At 39.2% G+C, this 21,440-nt stretch overlaps 1 protein-coding gene across 5 annotated transcripts in view; it reads left to right on the plus strand.

Moving 5' to 3' along the window:
- The window catches only part of ABCA5 (ATP binding cassette subfamily A member 5), a 67,025-nt gene that overhangs the window by 37,207 nt on the left and 8,378 nt on the right, over positions 1-21,440 (plus strand). For 3 of the 5 annotated variants that reach the window (XM_022589781.2, XM_022589784.3, XM_089901709.1), the window contains 15 exons: positions 1,289-1,458; positions 3,991-4,118; positions 4,512-4,649; positions 6,814-6,927; positions 8,574-8,744; positions 9,732-9,845; positions 10,236-10,370; positions 11,767-11,841; positions 12,614-12,705; positions 18,351-18,477; positions 18,781-18,898; positions 19,000-19,091; positions 20,083-20,258; positions 20,635-20,710; positions 21,302-21,396. In XM_022589781.2, the coding sequence (XP_022445489.1) occupies positions 1,289-1,458; positions 3,991-4,118; positions 4,512-4,649; positions 6,814-6,927; positions 8,574-8,744; positions 9,732-9,845; positions 10,236-10,370; positions 11,767-11,841; positions 12,614-12,705; positions 18,351-18,477; positions 18,781-18,898; positions 19,000-19,091; positions 20,083-20,258; positions 20,635-20,710; positions 21,302-21,396 (1,821 nt within the window). The remainder of the gene's footprint in view (positions 1-1,288; positions 1,459-3,990; positions 4,119-4,511; positions 4,650-6,813; positions 6,928-8,573; positions 8,745-9,731; positions 9,846-10,235; positions 10,371-11,766; positions 11,842-12,613; positions 12,706-18,350; positions 18,478-18,780; positions 18,899-18,999; positions 19,092-20,082; positions 20,259-20,634; positions 20,711-21,301; positions 21,397-21,440) is intronic. The other 2 variants (XM_089901707.1, XM_089901708.1) reach the window with 2 other exon arrangements.

Genomic DNA, 21,440 nt, shown 5'->3' on the forward strand with positions numbered 1-21,440 from the left:
TAAATTTGGGAGGAGGGTGACAGACATTCAGCCTGCTACAAGAAGTGTTCCATGGTCAAATCTGTATTGACCATGCATGTAGAAAATATTACAACTTACATTTCCTCTCTTAAAGATTTGTCCATTCGCATATAAAAACACATGAGCCGTTCTATGCTAAAGAAATTATTTCAACTTTGTTTAACTTGGAGTTTCCAAATATTTTTTAATCATGAATTTTGTTTTTAACCTAAAACACCCACTAACTTATTATGGAACTAGAGTTCAACGCAGTGTGCTTCTGGCAGTGCTGATATAGGTCTACTTAAAACAATTTAAGAATGACTTAAAATTATAGGGTTTCTGAAAATTATAAAATGCTGATGTGTGATAACCTAAGCTCTCTCTACCCACTGTTGTGACACCTGTCACACACACTGTAGAGATTTTTTGCAGGCTGAGATGAAAAGTTACCTGTCTCGGGTCTCCCCTGGTGGCGCAGTGGTTGAGAGTCCGCCTGCCGATGCAGGGGACGCGGGTTCATGCCCCGGTCCGGGAAGATCCCACGTGCCGCGGAGCGGCTGGGCCCGTGAGCCATGGCCGCTGAGCCTGCACGTCCGGAGCCTGTGCTCCGCAACGGGAGAGGCCACAACAGTGAGAGGCCCGCGTACCGCAAAAAAAAAAAAAAAAAGTTACCTGTCTCTCAGATGGAAGGGCATTTTGAGTGGTTATAGTAGAATTATGTGCTGGGCCAGCTGCACATTATGGTCCTTATAACTCACTGTAGAGGAGAAATGGAAATTGATGTGGTTAGGATGACATTTCAAAGATACCAGTCATCTGAAGTTTTCACTGTATTTTTATTTTCTTCACTGTATCTAAAATATTTTTGTATCATACATTTTCTAAAATATTTGGAGAGTACATAGGATAGAGGTAGGGCAGGAAATAGTTCCTTCAGGAGAATAGAGATATAAATGTGACATAATGTGTATTTTTTTTTAAGTTATAACTACAGGTTTACATGCCCTATAAAAATTTCAGGGTGGCTCTGATCTAAAATATACTTTTATAACTTTTAATTTTATTATTGAATATTGGCTTTCTTTCCAATATTGTCATGAGACCATTTTGGAGAGTCGAATTTCTACTCCCAAGTGGGAATTTTTCAAGTTTTTTTTTTTTCCTTTTCTTGTCTTTTTTTTTTTTCTTTTTTAAATGAGTACCTTTTAACTGTCATGTGAAGGAAGACTGTTTTGTAGATTTATATGTTAATGTGCCTTGAACTGTGTATTTTTTTTCCTTTCAGGTTGCTTCTGCTTTTAATTTTTTTCGCAGTTCAGATTTTTATGTTTTTGGTGCATCACTCTTTTAAAAATGCTGTTGTTCCTATCAAACTTGTTCCAGACTTATACTTCCTAAAACCTGGAGATAAACCTCATAAATACAGAACAAGTCTGCTTCTTCAAAATTCTACCGGTGAGAGTATGTGCAGGTTTGTGAATGTGTGTTGGTGGGGCCTGGGGTGAGAGGTAGATATAGGCCAGAGATTTGGATTTTAGAAATACATATATGTTAAAGGCGTGGTCTGTGTGCATGAACCTAAATTAAGTAAAACTCCTCACTGATGCTGAGTAATACATTACAGAAATGAAATTTTGGTTTAAGTGTAGATGACAGTTTTTAAAATATTCTGATTTATACTGTATATAATCATAAAATTTCCATTTTTAAGAGTAGCGACATTATTCTCAGAGCAGCACGTTTCATCTCAAAGTTTATGATGCGCAAAATAAACTTCAGAAGTTGAAAAACCCTCTTTAGAAAGAGTTACGGCATGTAATATTTATGCAGTTACATATCTAAATAGAAGTGTTTAAACAATTTTTAAGGACTATCTGAAAAACTAGAACTAAGGACAGTTGTCTTAGAAATCTCTGTGATCAAATACATTAAATCTGTAATGGATATTTTTGGACTTGCTATTGATTCTTTTTATTACATAATTAAATCAAATATGAAAGAAATTTTAAAACATACGGCTTTGCGCAAACCTCAGAATAAATTTTTAAAAACCTGGTATGGGACTTCGATTTTCAAAATATTAAAACCTAATTCAGAATTTGACGTGAATTAGATGTTTCTACACCATCTCCCATCTGTGTGGATAGTTTATAGTCCCGAGGTTCTTGAAGAGGAAAGTGAGCTAGCTCTGTAGTTTACAGTAAAGCAGACGCAGCTTCCTTTGTTTATCTTGCTGAACTGTGTTGGAAAGTTGCATTTCGTACACCCTTTCTACACGCACAAATTCTTTGGAGTTCAACATTTCCCAACACTTCACCTGTATTCTAGTATCTTTCCTATTTGATTCACTATTAACTGAAAAGCTTTGCCCGGTGTTAAAATAATAGAGATAGTTAGGGACCGTTACAGATGGCCGTTACAATCGTCACTCTTCAAGTCTAGCTCTCTGTTTTTATGCTTTCGGAGGAAGAAGGTATTTAGTGATAGAAAATACTCTTGAATAGAAAACGTTATGTTTCTCAATTTATTGCTCCCATTAGAATTCTTATTTTGGTTTTAATGTACATTTCACATTGCTGAAAGATAGTACTGCATGGAGCCTTACACTCTGATATTGTGACTTTTTTTGTGTGTTTGGGGAATTGTACATTATCTCAAGTATTTCTGCTTGGTGTTCACTCTCACTGATCTGCAGAAATTATAGTATTTTCAAAGTTTTGTCCCATCTGTTAATTTTAAGTATTTCTAGAGTTGCTTACATCCGTCTGTCTTTCTATCTGTCTATCTCACATTTTCCTAGACCTTGTTGTTGGTCCTAAAGGCACATTTCCTTTAGTGTTCAGTGGTCTCTGTGTGTACGTACTGGGTGGTCTCTTATCCTCCTGGCAAAGCTTTCTGTTATCACAGGTGATACAGTTCCTTCAGTTATAATAGAGCCCTCTTCTCGAGAGGACAGAGCCTCTCTGGCATCTGGAAATGAGAGATCAGTTAAGGCACTAGGTTGGGAGTAGATGTCCTATCACTAGAAGCACGCTTCTCTCTGACACTCAGGTTTGTTGCTGAGTCTGAGCCACCGGCCGTGCTGCTCAGTTACTGCTAGTGTTTTCCTTTGTTTGGTTTTGATTTCTCTCAAAGCCACACTTGTCCGTCCTTGAATCCTGGCTTTTGTGATGGACAGAGAACTGTTTCCACTCATCAGGCATGTTGGTATAGATTTAGACCTCGGACAGGATTCAGACTCTCCCCCTTAGCTCCAGGCTGTTTAGAGGATATAGATGGAGACCTGGTTATGGGTTTTACTATTTTAAAGTAGTAACGCAGTTGACATTTATACTGTTTGTCTGTTCAAATCGTGCAGCAATCCTCCAGGGAGTGATGCCACCTAACTCCACACCCTGGCTCCCACCTCTCTGAGCGTGGCACGTTACCTTGTTGCATAAAATTGCCAGATAGATTTGTACTCTTACTGTTTGACCAGATCTCACATATGATAGGTACACTCTGAATGCGAGTAACATCAGTAGCAGCGGCAGCAGCTGAAATTGGCGCCAGTAGCTGTGTGTCAGGCTCTGTTCTGAGGTCTGCGTGTCTGGACCTGGATTTAAATTCATGCTGACTGGTCCCAGAGCCAATGTTCTTAATCATGTCTTAGCTAATGGAGAGAAAATACTTCTTCAAAAAGAGAGCTCTGGGCTTCCCTGGTGGCGCAGTGGTTGAGAGCCCGCCTGCCGATGCAGGGGACAAGGGTTCGTGCCCCGGTCCGGGAAGATCCCATGTGCCGCGGAACGGCTGGGCCCGTGAGCCATGGCCGCTGAGCCTGCGCGTCCGGAGCCTGTGCTCCGCAACGGGAGAGGCCGCAACAGTGAGAGGCCCGCGTACCGCAAAAAAAAAAAAAAAAAAAAAAGAGAGCTCTAAATGTTACTAAAAGCCTGTGTCTGTTTCTCATTTAAACTGATTCTTTGTTATTTGCTTATCTTCTAATACCAGACTCAGATATCAGTGACCTTCTTAGGTTTTTCACCACCCAGAACATAATGGTGACAATGTTTAATGACAGTGACTACGTGTCTGCCGCTCCGCACAGCGCAGCTTTAAATGTGATGCAGTCAGAAAAGGTAAGAGTAGTGTGTGGGATTAAGACATTTCCTCTAAAATCAATTGTTTGCTGATTTGACCTTATTAGTTGGAAATTAAAATTTACTTTTGGAAATAGCTGGCTGTGTTTACTTAGGATATATTTTATGCCCCGATGGAGGACCAGTAAATAAAGCTCTGAAGAATTTAATTATTTTTATGTCATTTTTTTGTTTAAAATATCAAAATATCTAGATTCCAAACCAGGTTATTTTTATCTATCATTGAGTATTATTTCTATGATTTGTTGAACCGGTTTTCAGTACAGTTAGTGAGAGTTAACTTAGCTGGTGAGAAAAGCTTGGTACATAGCCATCATATAGTCATTTATATTTCTGTATACTGTATAATAACTCTATTTTTTTGAATTGTAGGACTATGTTTTTACTGCTGTTTTCAACGGTACTATGGTTTATTCTTTACCTGTATTGATGAATATCATTAGCAACTACTATCTTTATCATTCAAATGTGACTGAAAGCATCCAGATCTGGAATACCCCATTCGTTCAAGTAAGCAAACTTAAAAATAGGTATGCGTGTGTGCGTGTGTGCATAAAATAACTGTTAAGAGCCAAGTGATAATAACCGATGAAATCTGTAGAAGTTCATCTTGTGACATCTCCTAGTCTTAAAACTTGAGCTGGGGATGGTTCACATCCTGGGTTTAGGAGTCTGTAGTATGAGTTCGCTTCATGGTCAAGGAGGTTCTGTCTTGGTACTGATATTTTTGTAAAGCATGAGTAGTTTTTATATTAGAGAAGAAAAATTTAGATAATTAAAAATGAATATTGTTCATCGGAAATCTAGATGCTGGGTATTGAACCTTGAGAAGTCACCCAGTCATTTTTCCTCTAGGACAGACAGTTGGATTATAGATACGAAAAGCCACTTAAGTCTCCAGGAAAACAGTCAACCTTTTTCTCTGAATACTAGTATTGTTTTTCATATGTTGAAAAATAAATGGACAAATATCTTTCGGTAATAGCATTTTCTGCTTTCTGTTGCCATACTGTTTTTCAAAAGCTTTACTGAGATGTACTTCAAACACCATCTGATTCACCCATATGAATGTACAATTCAGTGGTTTTTATTATGTTCATAGAGTTTTGCAACTCTATGTTAAAAGACGTGACATACTGTATCACTCTTGCTCTTGTGAGGCATCGTATTTCTCACATTTGGGGGGTACATAGTAGTAGTATCAGTCACCAATTTTGAGAATATAGGCAGAAGAGAGATTGTGGCTTCATTTTGGTGGAATGGAGATACTGATTTCAGCTTTGAGCCTGTGGAGGGATTGGTTATCCTGGTGGCATTTGAAGGTATGAATCTGGAGAGATTTCTGGGCAGGAAATAAATATTTGTGATAAATATTTATTGTGATAAATAAATATTGTGTCAGCATTGCATAGGTGATATAGAAATCATCATCGAAGTTGTAGATCATCCCTTGTGATTTTTGTTGCTGTTGTTGTGTTTCAATCCTACAGAAAGTAAACAACTGTGTATATAGTACCCACATATTTCAAATGTTAGTATCTTGTTTCTTCTTATTTATTAAAACGTTAAAGACACAGGTGAAACCTCCAGTGCGTCCCTCCCCAGTCTTCTTTCCTCCACAGTTCAAAATGTTTAATTCCCGTGCACATCTTTATGATGTTACCACATTTGTGTGTGTCTGCAACTATTACAAAAGATCTTGCTTCTTAACATTTTCCATCAAACACTGACATACAACCATACCGTTGTTTAAAACCAGAGGGAAAGAGTGAGACTTTTTAAAGTTCCCTATTCACAGATATAATCTTGTTCACGTTCCACATTTTTTCCCCTTCAATGATGAGATTCTGTGTAATTGAGTCCAACTGTCATCTCATTAGTCTCCACTTCTTGTGCTACTCAGCTTACACATTTGTTGGTTCTGTCTGGGTCTTCCACTGTAAGGTACCAGAGTTTGGGACAAATTCGTCAACGTCATATGGCATGAATTAAGGAACTGGCTTTATTGCTAGAAACTCGGGAGGCCGGGGCCGACAGAATGCAGCCTCTTTCCACATCATCCCGTGGCATTGAGAGTGGTTCTGGGTAGTTTGCATTTGGGGCACCAGCTGTTTACTAGGTTGTCTGGGAACGTTTGCTGTCCGCACCTGGATCCACAGGCCTATCGGAGTTACGGTCCCCCCTGCTGGGAATAAGAAGCTCCTGGCTCCATACGAAGCTGAGCTCGGGTATGACTTTTCCCAGTGAAGAAAAGGGGGGTTCCTAGATCCCAGCTGGCTTGTAGTCCAGTCCAGGTACCGGTGAAGGCATCAAGGTCATTCTGAGAGAGCCACGTTCATTGCCTGCGTAGAACCGCTGGGAGACAGGTTAACTGTGCTTCACGGACAGTATAATTTTTAACTAAATGGTGAACCTTAATTAATATGCTGTATTATTCTGTGTACTTCTGTAAGAAAAGGGAAGGACAGTAATTTGCTCAGGATCCTATAGCTACTTAATGTGTCAAACTGGTACTATAGCCCGCTGACTCTGCCACCTGTTGCTTCATGTCGACTGCTGTCTAGGGTAGGTATCCTAACATGTTTCTTCGGAGGTTTTGATAGTCTTTTAGAAAGTAGTAACATGATATAAAGTGATTCCCAGTTCTATTTCTTATTCTGTGGTTGTCTTTCAGGGAATTACAGACATAGTTTTTAAAATCGAGCTGTATTTTCAAGCAGCTTTACTTGGGGTCATTGTTACCGCGATGCCACCTTACTTTGCCATGGAGAATGCAGAGAATCATAAGGTAATGACTCAGTTAAAAAATTACAGGTGCAGTTGACTAATAAGAAATCTTAGACAAAAAGTTAGCCTACCTTGTGTGAGTGCAAGACTTCTGTGCAATTATTATTTCAAGAAGTAAATGGAGTATAAATACATTTATTACGGTAATAGTAGTAACTCTCACTTATTATTTGAGGACCCGTCATGTGCTTTAAAAGTTTTATTGCTGGGTCGTATTCCATGGTGTGGATCTGGATTGTTTCCAGTTTTAGCTATTATGAATTAAGATCCTATGGACATTTGCTCTAGCTTTTGTGTGAATGTAAGTTTTCATTTCTCCGGGATAAGTGCCCGAGAGTATACTTGCTGTGTCATACGGTGATTGCATGTTTAGTTTTATAAGAAATTGTTGAGCTGCTTTTCAGGGTGGATGAACCATTTTGCATTCCTACCAGCAATGTGTGAATGACAAAAGCATGGATTATCCAAAATCATCGCGTTTGACGTGGTCTATGTTTTTATACTTATATTGAAATTTATATTTTCCCTCTTCTAATCCATTGAACACGAAAGTTGTCCGTTTTTTAAATCATTTCTCTTCTTTGTCTTAACTAATATTTATAGCCCACTCTTCTCTTACCTCCTCTATGGCTAGCTCTTTCTTATAACACATTTAATTATTATGAACAGATGTTTCATAGATGACAAAAATCAACTGAATAAGGGCTTCCCTGGTGGCGCAGTGGTTGAGAGTCCGCCTGCCAATGCAGGGGACACAGGTTCGAGCCCTGCTCTGGGAAGATCCCACATGCCGCGGAGCAACTAGGCCCGTGAGCCACAACTACTGAGCCTGTGCGCCTGGAGCCTGTGCTCCGCAACAAGAGAGGCCGCGATAGTGAGAGACCTGCGCACCGCGATGAGGAGTGGCCTCCGTTTGCCACAACTAGAGAAAGCCCTCGCACAGAAACGAAGACCCAACACAGCCAAAAATAAATAAATAAATAAATAAAATTTTAAAAATCAACTGAATAAGATTGTTAGGTGTTTGGATTTATGAAAGATTCTTAAAATTTCAAATTAAACAACGAGAGGGTTAGGAAAACAATGATCATAAGTTTACTGTTTGTACACCTGCAAATGCTATTCCCTTGTGGTGATAAGAAACAGCTAACATTTTTTATACACAGGAGTGTGTAAAAGGCTTTCAAATGCATCACCAGTACGTAAGCTGAAAGCCCTGTGTAAATCAGCAGGTACTTGGCCATTTATTAGTGTTTTCATGAAAGGTCAATATTTAAAAGTGAGAAACCTGTTTTTCTCTCTATTTCCACAGAATTTCCAAAGCAGTTATGTTTTGGCCGCTTACTGTTTGCACAGCTATAACCCCCATGACACCTTTTACTTTATTTTAGTTTTGTGTTTCTTAGCAGCACTGCTGTATCCTGATGCTGAAAAATTTTGTTGAAATGTTTACACCTCAGAAATAATGAGCCAGATTACAGGCTAGATGGAATTTATATTTAGCTGTAGGAGGGCTTTTATTACCTGTAGACAGAATGTGACCTTTTGCGTTGATGTAAAATTAAAAGTTCTACAATCATTTGCTAGAGTTTTTCGTTTGCAAGATGTTTAGAATTACAATCAGTTTTTGCCTTTTTCTTTTTTTAGATCAAAGCTTACACTCAACTTAAACTTTCGGGTCTTCTGCCTTCTGCATACTGGATTGGACAGGCTCTTGTTGACATCCCCTTATTCACTGTGGTTCTTACTTTGATGTTAGGCAGTTTATTTTCATTTCATCATGGATTATATTTTTATGCTGTCAAGTTCCTTTCTGTGGTAAGTTAACATCAGTTGTATTCATGCTATTTATAAATAAAATGTTATTTTAAAAAGCTAGATCTTTATAAATGTGATAATTGTCTGATTGAGTAATGGTGACGTTCCAGAGAACAGAACCGACATCTGTTTAATTTTTGCGTACGATACCTATAATCAATGCAGTTTATATTGCCCTAAGTGATTTTTAAAAACAATAACTTTACCATTATGAAATAATTCCTTGAAACTGAGGTGGTCTTTCCTGTAGAAGTATGTAGATTACATACTTACTTGTATGTAATCAGGAATACTTAAACAGTCCTTCCTTTAAATGTCTTCTTTGTCTCTGTGCCCAAAAATAATTTCACAGAGAAGAGGCTCTTTTATTCCATAATTTAAAGTATGGCTTAAAATACTAAGGAAGGGTGTGATTTGTATTCATATCCATATTCGTATGTCAATGACTGACACTAGATCCTTTCCTATGAATTATATTAGAAAAAAGCGAAAACAGAGCTTGGTAGGTTGGGATTGCTGAAAGTCAACTTAGGAGCTTTGCCAGAGGCCATCCTGACCTTACAGATTAATCTCCACCTTACAACTTAATAAATGTCTTTCTTAAAAATTTACAAAGTGCATTAAATGCTGTACAGTAAAAGGAAGCTAATAGTTGATGGAGATGATAAAGCAGTAACCAGCTATGCTTGCTTTTCATAATAACATGGTAAGAGACAGTATTTTACTTGGCATAAAAAAAGAGCTACAAATAGTATTTAGTTTAAATGGCTTATTCAAGATTGCGTTAGCAGTTAAAAACATGAGCTTTATTGATTTAGGAGAAACTCCTCAAGGAACTACAGTTTCCGTTTTTTTGGAGCGATTTGCTGAGCAATAAAACTTGAAGAGTAATTATTCCCTAACGATTTAATGTGACTGGTATTTTACATCATATGTACGGTTAGCTACTCATATTTTTAAATAAAAATACACATTTCTGTCTTCCAGGTTTTTTGCCTTATTGGTTATGTTCCATCAGTTATTCTGTTTACCTATATTACTTCTTTCACTTTTAAAAACATTGTAAATACCAGAGAATTTTGGTCATTTATCTATTCTGTGGTAAGTCACATTTTATATTATTTTGTCTCAGCTTTTCCTAGCGCATTATTTGAAAGTCATGAACTCTTTTCATGGTTATACTGAAAGGGTTACTGTGTCTTTTCTAAGTGCAGAACTTAGCTAGCTAGCAGCGTCTGTTAGTGTGTATATTCGTCTTCAGCCCCATCCACTCCATGAAGGGATGATATTTTGTTGCATTTAACAACTAGCATGACAAGGATGCCAGCTACAAAAAACTGGTATCAGCGCTCTGACACTTTCTGGCAAAGTATCTGCTGTGGTTCCAGGTTTTGTTAGAAGATTAAAGACATAGTTAATGCTGCGGCACCCAGTAAGTTTGTTTGAAATTGCTAAACATCTTTTCACTTGTTTTCTCATTTTTTTCTTTAGACAGCATTGGTTTGCATTGCAGTCACCGAAATAACTTATTTTATGGGATATACAGTTACAGTTATTCTTCATTATGCCTTGTGCATAACCATCCCAATCTATCCGCTTCTAGGTTGCCTGATTTGTTTCATAAAGGTAGGTCTGTTAGGTGTTCTAGTATTTTTTAAAAAGGGTAAATAATTACTGCCTAATCTTTGGGATCTTAGCTCTTGTACTGAAGTAGTAAAAAAAAAAAAAAATGTTGACTGCTAGTACTTGATTTAAATATTATTAATGTAGCAGTAAATGTAAAATTACTGTGGAATCTTTTCAAGCATGTTTCTAAACTGCAGATTCTCAAAGGAGAAGGACTGTGTTCATTACGTGGTCTTTCATGCCCAAAACAATGTACATAAATTAGAAGTATGATCTGACTGCAGTCCATATGTGTTGGACTGGGGAGTTTGGGGGGAGTGTTTTGGGGGAGTTTTTCAAGTGTATTGTACTGTACAGGGATGAGGAAAAATAAAGTTTGAGCGATTTTTTTTCAAGAAAAAAATAGAGGAACAAATTAATTTTATTAAGCCTGGTTAATTGAAAACAATTTCTGTGGTTAGAAAAAAAATTAAGTGATGAATTAATTTAGGACGATTGCTGATTAACTCTACTGACACACCTCCTTACCTCTCTCCCCTCCCTTTTTCTGGCTTAAGTTTATAATTTAATTTATACCTGCTCTGATAGGCATATTTTGGGGTGAGGAAGATTTTAATCTAACTACAAAACATGGCTATAAATATTAACAGGTAGCTAATTTATAGAGAAGACGTGTTTGCTGTTAAATACATGTTTTTCGTTTTAATCGAACGTTTCTACATGTCACAGCTAAAAGAAAATTGGTTCCTCTGCACACAGCGCTTCCGACACCAAAGGTGTGGGTTTTCCCTGACATTCAGCAGTTCTGACACTGACCAGAGTTAGCGCAGACCCCACGGGTTCAGGGCTCAGTCCTGCAGGCAGCCCCCCGCTTCAGATTCCAGTCATGGGTCGTGGGTCCCCAGGCCACCCACGTTCTGTCTGACTTGGACCCCTTGCCGGGGATCAGTACTTTGCTCTAGAACTGGCTGGCAGGGCCCAGAATGGTCCCAAGGGCAGAGCTCCTGTCCCTGTGCAGTTTGGAGAGAGTCGTCCTCCCAGCGTGTTAGAGGCTTTGTGGAGGTCCCATGACCTGGGCAGGATGAGCTAATCAGTCTCCACGCTCTTCTCCCCTCCCTGGTGGTGGCACCTGGGGCCGGAAGTTCCAGCCCTCTAGTCTGGCTGGTTCTCTGTCAGTCAGCCTCCATCCTCCTCTGAGAGTCCCCTCATTAGCATAGACTCAGCTGAGGTTGAGAGGGGCTTGTTTTATACGATGAGAGACACTCCTGTCCCCTCTGTCACTCAGGAAATTCCAAGGGTTTTAGAAGTTCTGTGCCAGGAACTGTGGTCAAAGACCACATTTCATTATATCACAGTATCACAGCCACATACAAATTTTCAAAACGTTTTGTCTTAGATTTCTTGGAAGAATATGCAAAAGAAAGAGGACACCTACAACCCATGGGATCGTCTTTTGGTGGCTGTTATATCGGTAAGAAATAACTGTGTTAGCATGTTACCTTATGAGTGGTTTGGTCATATGGTTTTAACTCTCTTTTTAGTTTTTATTCCATTGCATAAAAATGAAGGTGCATAAGAAGTCAAGTGTGTTAGTTAATGCTAGCTAATATGCATTTCACTTGCTGAATACCTCCACTTTAATGTACTTGTTTTTTTCACGTCGTTAATTCTATTTAATGATAATTCTGGCTTCCATAGAAGCAAAAACAAAGCTTTTTTAAAATTATAATTTATGAAGCTGACAACAGATGAACTTTACAGAGGTAGAAAAGTATGTGAAGGGTCATTTTACTAAAAATCAACCTTGGTTTGTATTAACATTTATTCTTTTTTTTTTAACATCTTTATTGGAGTATAATTGCTTTACAGTGTCGAGTTAGTGTCTGCTGTATAACAGAATGAATCAGCTATATGTACACGTATATCCCCATATCTCCTCCCTCTTGCGTCTCCCTCCCACCCTCCCTATCCCACCCCTCTAGGTGGTCACAAAGCACTGAGCTGATCTCCCTGTGCCATGCGGCTGCTTCCCACTAGCTATTTTACATTTGGTAGTGTATATATGTCCATCCATTAACATTTATTCTTAACTCATTGTATGACATGCAAAAAAAAATTGTGATGAAGTTTTTCTGTGATGGAAAGGAGCCTGATGTATGTGGTTTTGGTTCTGTTGGTACACGGGGGGAAAAAAAAAAACCCAAAATGATTCAGTCACGAGCTGTAACCTGTTTTTCTTTTAGCCTTACCTGCAGTGTGTGCTGTGGATTTTCCTCTTACAGTACTACGAGAAAAAATATGGAGGCAGATCATTAAGAAAGGATCCCTTTTTCAGGTCAGTTTTTTAAATTTCAGGTTTAATTTTTTTTTATTTTAATTTTTTTTTTTTTTTTACTATATTCACAGAGCTGTGCAGCCATCACCATAATCTGATTGCAGGTCATTTCCATCACCCCCAAAAAGAAACCTTGTGTCCGCTGGTCACGTCCTTCCCCCGCTCAGCTGGCCCCCAGCCCTGTGTAACCACTGATCTACCTTCTGTCTCCATAGATCTGCGTATCTTACACATTCCTTTAAATGGAATTATGCAAGGTGGGGTCTTTTCTTGTCTGGCTTCTTTTACTTGGGCATAACGTTCTGGAAGTTCATCCACGTTGTAGCATGTAGCAGTACCTCATTACCTTTTTGTTTGTTTTTGCTGAGAAATATTACATTGTAAGGATATACCACACTTGATCTATTCATCGGTTGGTTGGCATTTGAGCTGTTGCCACTTTTTGGCTACTGTGAGTCATGCTACGATGCACATTTGGGTCCAAGTATTTGTGTGGACGTATATTTTCATTTCTCTGGGGAGGATACCTGGGAGTGGGATTGATGGGTCATTGTGGTAGCTTTATGTTTAACCTCTTCAAGAACTGCCAGACTGTTTTCCACAGTGACTGCACCATTTTACTCCTAGGAATGGATGAGCGTTCTGTTTTCTTCACGTTGTTGCCCATACGTGTTATTGTCGTTTTGATTTTAGCTGTTCTCGTGGGTGCACATTAGTGTCTCATTGTGGTTTTTATTTGCACTTCCCTGATGATTCATGATGTGGGGTGTCTTTTCATGTGCTTATTGTTCATTTTTATATCTCCTTCGGAGACATGTCAGTCTGAATCCTTTGCCCATTAAAAAAATTGGGCTGTCTTTATATTACTGAATTTTGAGGTTTTTTTAATATATTCTGGTTACAATCTCTTATCAGATATATTTTAAAATATTTTCTCCAAGTCTGTGCATTTTTTTTCAAAGGACGTTTTAAATTTGAAGAAGAGTTATTTCTTGAAATATGGCCATTGGTACCAAATTGGTTCTGAATTTCGTTTTTATATTTCTCACGTATTTGTTTATTTGCTGAATATTCACATTCTGGAGAAAACTGCAAAGTATTGGAAAACGTATAGTGGTTATTCACTAGCCACTGGACCCGCCCCTCATCCATTGAGGCAGAGTGTCTGGCTCTCCTTCTGTGTCTTTGCCTTTATTCCTGCTCTCGTTTTGGGGGAGATTTCAGCATCCACACAGGTAACCCTTCCAACATCGTAACCCCTCAGTTTCTGATTTTCTCCAAGCCAGTGACTTTTGTCTCTGTTCCACTTCACCCTCTGTTTGCATCAGAGCCATTGATGATGCTACATACTCATCCCATAGAAACTCAGCTCTGTTTTAACGCTGTTTGGCAGCCCTACGCCTTTACCTACTCAGCAGCTTCCTATCTTTTTCTTTTTTTTTTTTTAATTTACTTATTTATTTTTTGGCTGAGTTGGGTCTTCGTTGCTGTGTGTGGGTTTTCCCTAGTTGTGGCGAGCAGGGGCTACTCTTTGTTGTGGTGCGCGGGCTTCTTATTGCGGTGGCTTCTCTTTGTTGCGGAGCATAGGCTCTAGGCACACGGGCTGCAGTAGTTGTGGCACGTGGGCTCTAGAGTGCAGGCTCAGTAATTGTGGCACACAGGCTTAGTTGCTCCGCGGCATGTGGGATCTTCCTGGACCAAGGCTCGAACCCATGTTCCCTGCATTGGCAGGCGGATTCTTAACCACTGCGCCACCAGGGAAGTCCCCTCCTATCTTTTTCTTTTCCGTAGTTCTCGCAGGCCTTCTCTGTATCCCTCAGATTCTCAGAGTCACCTCAGCGTACCTCACTTCTTACTTCTCGGTGGGTGGCCGTGCCATCTGCCTCAGGACACAGAAGTACCTGATTATAAGTTATAAAATGTGTACACACTTGTCCACACCTTTCGTCACTTTTGCTTTTTCCCAGCCCCAGAGGAAGGTGTCCCCCTTGTTATCCAAGTCTTCCTGTGTTCTGTCTGCTTAAGGATGTTGCTCAGTCAGCTCTCTCTTTCTGTGTCTTTCCCTTTTGGATCTTATTAGGGTATATTTCCCTTTGGGAGGGGGTCGCCTTCCTCCCATATAAAACAAAGTACTCATCAATCACATTGAAACCTGAGTCCCTCTCTAGCTCTTATCCCCTCTCTTTCCTTTTTTCTTTTTGATCATATGTATATTTTTTATTTTTTTTGCGTTTTTATTGGAGTATAATTGCTTTACAGTGGTGTGTTAGTTTCTGCTGTATAACAGAGTGAATCAGTTATACATATACATATATCCCCATATCTCTTCCCTCTTGCATCTCCCTCCCTCCCACCCTCCCTATCCCACCCTTCTAACTGGTCACAAAGCGCTGAGCTGATCTCCCTGTGCTATGTGACTGCTTCCCACTAGCTATCTATTTTACATTTGGTAGCGTGTATGTGTCTGTGCCACTCTCTCACTTCGTCCCAGCTTACCCTTCCCCCTCCCCGTGTCCTCAAGTCCATTCTCTAGTAGGTCTGCATCTTTATTCCAGTCTTGCCCCTAGGTTCTTCATGACATTTTTTTTTTTTTTTAGATTCCATATATATGTGTTAGCATACGGTATTTGTTTTTCTCTTCTGACTTACTTCACTCTGTATGACAGACTCTAGATCCATCCACCTCTCTACAAATAACTCAATTTCGCTTCTTTTTATGGCTGAGTAATATTCCATTGTATATACATGCCACATCTTCTTTATCCATTCATCTGTTGATGGACACTTAGGTTGCTTCCATGTCCTGGCTATTGTAAATAGAGCTGCAATGAACATTGTGGTACATGACTCTCTTTGAATTATGGTTTTCTCAGGGTATATGCCCAGTAGTGGGATTGCTGGGTCATAAGGTAATTCTATTTTTAGTTTTTTAAGGAACCTCCATACTGTTCTCCATAGTGGCTGTATCAATTTACATTCCCACCAACAGTGTATGAGGGTTCCCTTTTCTCCACACCCTTTGCAGCATTTGTTGTTTGTAGATTTTTTGATGATGGCCCTTCTGACTGGTGTGAGGTGACACCTCATTGTAGTTTTGATTTGCACATTTCTCTGATGATTAATGATATTGAGCACTCTTTTATGTGCTTGTTGGCAGTCTGTATACCTTTTTTGGAGAAATGTCTGTTTAGGCCTTCTGCCCAATTTTGGATTGGGTTGTCTGTTTTTTTGATATTGAGCTGCATGAGCTGCTTGTAAATTTTGGAGATTAATCCTTTGTCAGTTGCTTCATTTGCAAATAATTTCTCCCATTCTGAGGGTTGTCTTTTCGTCTTGTTTATTCTTTCCTTTGCTGTGCAAATGCTTTGAAGTTTCATTAGGTCCCATTTGTTTATTTTTGTTTTTATTTCCCTTTCTCTAGGAGGTGGGTCAAAAAGGATCTTGCTGTGATTTATGTCATGGAGTGTTCTGCCTATATTTTCCTCTAAGACTTTGATAGTGTCTGGCCTTACAGTTAGGTCTTTAATCCATTTTGAGTTTATTTTTGTGTATGATGTTAGGGAGTGTTCTAATTTCATTCTTTTACATGTAGCTGTCCGGTTTTCCCAGCACCACTTATTGAAGAGGCTGTCTTTTCTCCATTGTATATGGGCAGAACACTCCCAAACTCGTTCTACGAGGCCACCATCACCCTGATACCAAAACCAGACAAAGATGTCACAAAAAAAGAAAACTACAGGCCAATATCACTGATGAACATAGATGCAAAATCCTCAACAAAATACTAGCAAACAGAATCGGACAGCACATTAAAAGGATCATACACCATGATCAAGTGGGGTTTATCCCAGGAATGCAAGGATTCTTCAATATATGCATATCAATCAATGTGATACACCATATTAACAAATTGAAGGAGAAAAACCAAATGATCATCTCAATAGATACAGAGAAAGCTTTTGACAAAATTCAACACCCATTTATGGTAAAAACCCTCCAGAAAGTAGGCATAGAGGGAACTTACCTCAACATGATAAAGGCCATATATGACAAACCCACAGCCAACATTGTCCTCAATAGTGAAAAACTGAAACTGTTTCCACTAAGATCAGGAACCAGACAAGGCTGCCCACTTTCACCACTATTATTCACCATAGTTTTGGAAGTTTTAGCCACAGCCATCAGAGAAGAAAAAGAAATAAAAGGAATCCAAATCAGAAAAGAAGAAGTTAAGCTGTCACTCTTTGCAGATGACATGATACTATACATAGAGAATCCTAAAGACGCTACCAGAAAACTACTAGAGCTAATCAATGAATTTGGTAAAGTAGCAGGATGCAAAATTAATGCACAGAAATCTCTTGCATTCCTATGCACTAATGATGAAAAATCTGAAAATGAAATTAAGAAAACACTCCCGTTTACCACTGCAACAAAAAGAATAAAGTACCTAGGGATAAACCTACCTAAGGAGACAAAAGACCTATATGCAGAAAATTATAAGACACTGATGAAAGAAATTAAAGATGATACAGACAGATGGAGAGATATACCATGTTCTTGGATTGGAAGAATCAACATTGTGAAAATGACTATACTACCCAAAGCAATCTACAGATTCAGTGCAATCCCTATCAAACTACCACTGGCATCTTTCACAGAGCCAGAACAAAAAATTTCACAATTTGTATGGACACACAAAAGACCCCGAATAGCCAAAGCAATCTTGAGAAAGAAAAACAGAGCTGGAGGAATCAGTCTCCCAGACTTCAGACTATACTACAAAGCTACAGTAATCAAGACAGTATGGTACTGGCACAAAAACAGAAATATAGATCAATGGAACAGGATAGAAAGCCCAGAGGTAAACCCACGTACATATGGTCACCTTATCTTTGATAAAGGAGGCAAGAATATACAATGGAGAAAAGACAGTCTCTTTCCTTTTATAGCCAGAAAGCTTCCACCTCCAGTTTGTCACCTCCTTTCCCATGTCCCATTCACTCCCTAACTCCTGCCATCTGGCTCCTGCCCTCATCTCTTGGCTGCTCCTGTTTGTGGTAAGGTAAACTAACGGCTCCTCTCTGTCTGGTAAAGTAGGCTCACCCTCTTTAATTGATCTACAGCCTTAAATGTGACTGACTTCTTCCCTTAAACTTTTCTCCTCTTTCTTTCTTTTTTTTTTTCCCATAATGTCAACTTCTATTTGCCTCTTTACCTCTCTTAATAGTACTTCAGAATTTCCTTTGGAAGCGCTCTTTCCTCTGCCCACCTTTATGGTGTTGCTACGGATGCTGACTTCAGCCTCTCTGTCCACGCTGCCTGGGTCATCTCATGTACACCCAAGACGTAAATTCTTTGAGAGCAGGGTCTGTGTTGGTTTTTTTAAAATCTTTTTTATCTTTCTGTGAACTAGTGCTTGACACATACTAGTTGTAAATAATTGTTGAATAAATGAATGAATTTAGATAACATCATCCAAATGATGTCAGTGAGTGAAAAATAGCTCTGTAATTTCTACCTTTAAGAGATAACTGATCTCCGACAACAGATCTCATGTTGCTATATTTTTTTCAGTCTTTTCTCTATGTAGTGCTTCAATTTCTTACCATTTTAATTATTTGAAAATCTATTTATACTTTCAGGACCCTTAAAACAAAGTCCAAAAGTAGGAAGTTCCCAGAACCACCAAACAATGAGGATGAAGATGAAGATGTCAGAGCTGAAAGGGTGAAGGTCAAAGAATTGCTGAGCTGCCAGCGCCACGAGGAGGTAACTCGGTCTCTCTTGCTGAGCCACGTGCGGTGAGCAGTGAGCAGCCCCTCTGCACAGGGTTAGCCTCGAAAATTGTCCCCTTATATGAATCGATTGCCAAGAAGTTTGTCTTTGAAAAAATGTTTGTCCACTTTCTTTTGAACAAGCCATTATTCCCGTCATAGATGGATAGTTATCTATGCAGTACCCCTTATTAGCAAATATAGTTCTTACGATACGGCCATGAGCTGTGTACGGCCTGTCATTGAACGATGGATATCTGAGTTATAACTCTTTTTTAAATCCTGTTTCCCTTATTAGAAGCCAGCCATTATGGTCAACAATTTGCATAAAGAATATGAAGACAAGAAAGATTTTCTTCCTACAAGAAAAATAAAGAAAGTGGCAAATAAATATGTCTCCTTCTGTGTGAAAAAAGGCTGGTATTTAATTATTTTTTCTTGAATAACTTTTCTGGAAGAGTAATTTTCATTCTTTAGTTTGATTTACATATGACAATTTTTCTTTTAATTCCTTTAGGAGAGATCTTGGGACTATTGGGTCCAAATGGTGCAGGCAAAAGTACGATTATTAATATTGTGGTTGGTGATATAGAACCAACTTCAGGCCAGGTATGGTATAATGGTGTGGGATATATTGAATATGATTTATATTTTTAATTAAAATAAATTTCTTAGTGACAAATGGGATTTTTATGCTCAAATTTCATGTTTTTAATATTAATTTTTTAGGATAGCTTGATCAAATTATCTTTTTGGTTATCTGTGAGAATAACGTACATAGTCAAATTTGCGTGCACACATGCAGAACACACACATGTACAGTATTTCTGCTTTTATGCTGATTACAAGCATGGGTGATTTGTCCACTGACTTAATAGAAGCCCGTTGTATTAACTTCAGGAAATAGAGGAGCTAACCTTGACCTTGCCGTCAGCTAGCCTTCGATCACACCAGCCACGCTGGCTCATTCTTTGCTGGAAAATGCCGGGCACACTTCACTCTTTTCCTTTTACCTTAGGTTTTCCTTATGTTGGCTGTTCCTTACCCCACAGAAAACCAGATGAGCAAATTCACATGTTCCCTTGGCTCAGAAATCACCTTTCCGTGGGGCCCCCTGATCCTCCTGGTTAAAACGGGCCTTGCCTTCCCACCCAACCCTGCATCCCTGGCCACCTTTTCTAGTCATGTCTCTCATCTCTGACGCAGCCATGTGTGTCGTTTCTTCATCAGAAAAGGGTGAGAGGGCTTCCCTGGTGGCGCAGTGGTTGGGAGTCCGCCTGCCGATGCAGGGGACACGGGTTCGTGCCCCGGTCCGGGAAGATCCCACATGCCGCAGAGCGGCTAGGCCCGTGAATCATGGCCGCTGAGCCTGCGGCGTCCGGAGCCTGTGCTCCGCAACGGGAGAGGCCACAACAGTGAGAGGCCCGCGTACCGCCAAAAAAAAAAAAAAAAAAAAGAAAAGGGTGAGAATCTGACCTGCTGTGACCCTGACTTTAGGAAGTCAGGAGTTTGGAAGGAGTTTGAATTAACTCACTTGCCACTTCCTTTACGATGTAAGTTAAGCAAAAATAGTCATTACACTTGGTTTATATTTCTGCAGGTATTTCTAAGAGACTATTCTTCAGACCCAGCTGGAGATGATGATTCCGTAAAGTGTATGGGCTACTGTCCTCAGATAAACCCACTGTGGCCAGAGATTACATTACAGGAACATTTTGAAATTTATGGAGCTGTGAAAGGAATGAGTGCCAGTGACATGAAGGAGGTCATAATTCGGTAAAATAATTGTCTTTAGAGCCCTTTTGTTACCTGGAGAAAGGTTCACATGCCACGGCTTTAAAATTTCATAACAGGCATTTCCATGGATCATAATTTTCATAGAAGAAGATCATTAATTTTTCATATATTCTTTACCAAATTATGACAGCCATGAAAATGAAAAGGAAACATTTTTATTTATAAATACAGAATGAATGTACCTATAAATGTCATGAAACCTATTTTAAAGTGAACCTTTTAATCAAGATATTAATTTATTTAAAGTGAGCTTCAACAGAGTAATTGTTCTAGGAAAAAAACAGTGTCAGTGATCACTTTATATTTGTATTTATGTGCCTCATGGTACACTCATTTTGTATTGTGTATTTTGCAGAATAACAAATGCACTTGATTTAAAAGAACATCTCCAGAAAACGGTAAAGAAACTACCTGCAGGAATCAAGCGAAAGGTACTTTTATTAAACGACAAGTGTGTGTACAGTCTGGTGCCTGGTAGAGTTTCTTTTTTTTTTTTCTTTTCTTCTTTCACATTCTATTTTTTTTTAACATCTGTATTGGAGTATAATTGCTTTACATTGTTGTGTTAGTTGCGGCTGTATAACAAAGTGAATCAGCTGTTCCTATACATATATCCCCATATCCCCTCCCTCTTGCGTCTCCCTCCCACCTTCCTTATCCCACCCCTCTAGGTGGTCACAAAGCACCGAGCTGATCTCCCTGTGCTATATACAGCTGCTTCCCACTAGCTATCTGTTTTACATTTGGTAGTGTATATATGTCCATGCCACTCTCTCACTTTGTCCCAGCTTACCCTTCCCCCTCCCCTTGTCCTCAAGTCCATTCTCTACATCTGCATCTTTATTCCTGTCCTGCCCCTACGTTCTTCAGAACATTTTTTTTTTTTTAGATTCCATATATATGTGTTAGCATACGGTGTTTGTTTTTCTCTTTCTGACTTACTTCACTCTGTATGACAGACTCTAGGTCCACCTGATAGAGTTTCTTATAGCCTCCCCGCGCTCCGTTTTCTTTCCGTCCAGCTGTGTTTTGCTCTGAGTATGCTGGGGAACCCTCCCGTTACTCTGCTAGACGAGCCATCCACAGGTATGGACCCTAAAGCCAAACAGCACATGTGGTAAGTATGACGTCAGGGACGCTTGAGACCCATTGTGCTGTAGC

Source organism: Delphinapterus leucas, chromosome 19 (assembly GCF_059928025.1).
Source record: "Delphinapterus leucas isolate spDelLeu-1000000601 "Yukka" chromosome 19, BTC_Dleu_Yukka2, whole genome shotgun sequence".
Taxonomy (NCBI): Eukaryota; Metazoa; Chordata; class Mammalia; order Artiodactyla; family Monodontidae; genus Delphinapterus; species Delphinapterus leucas.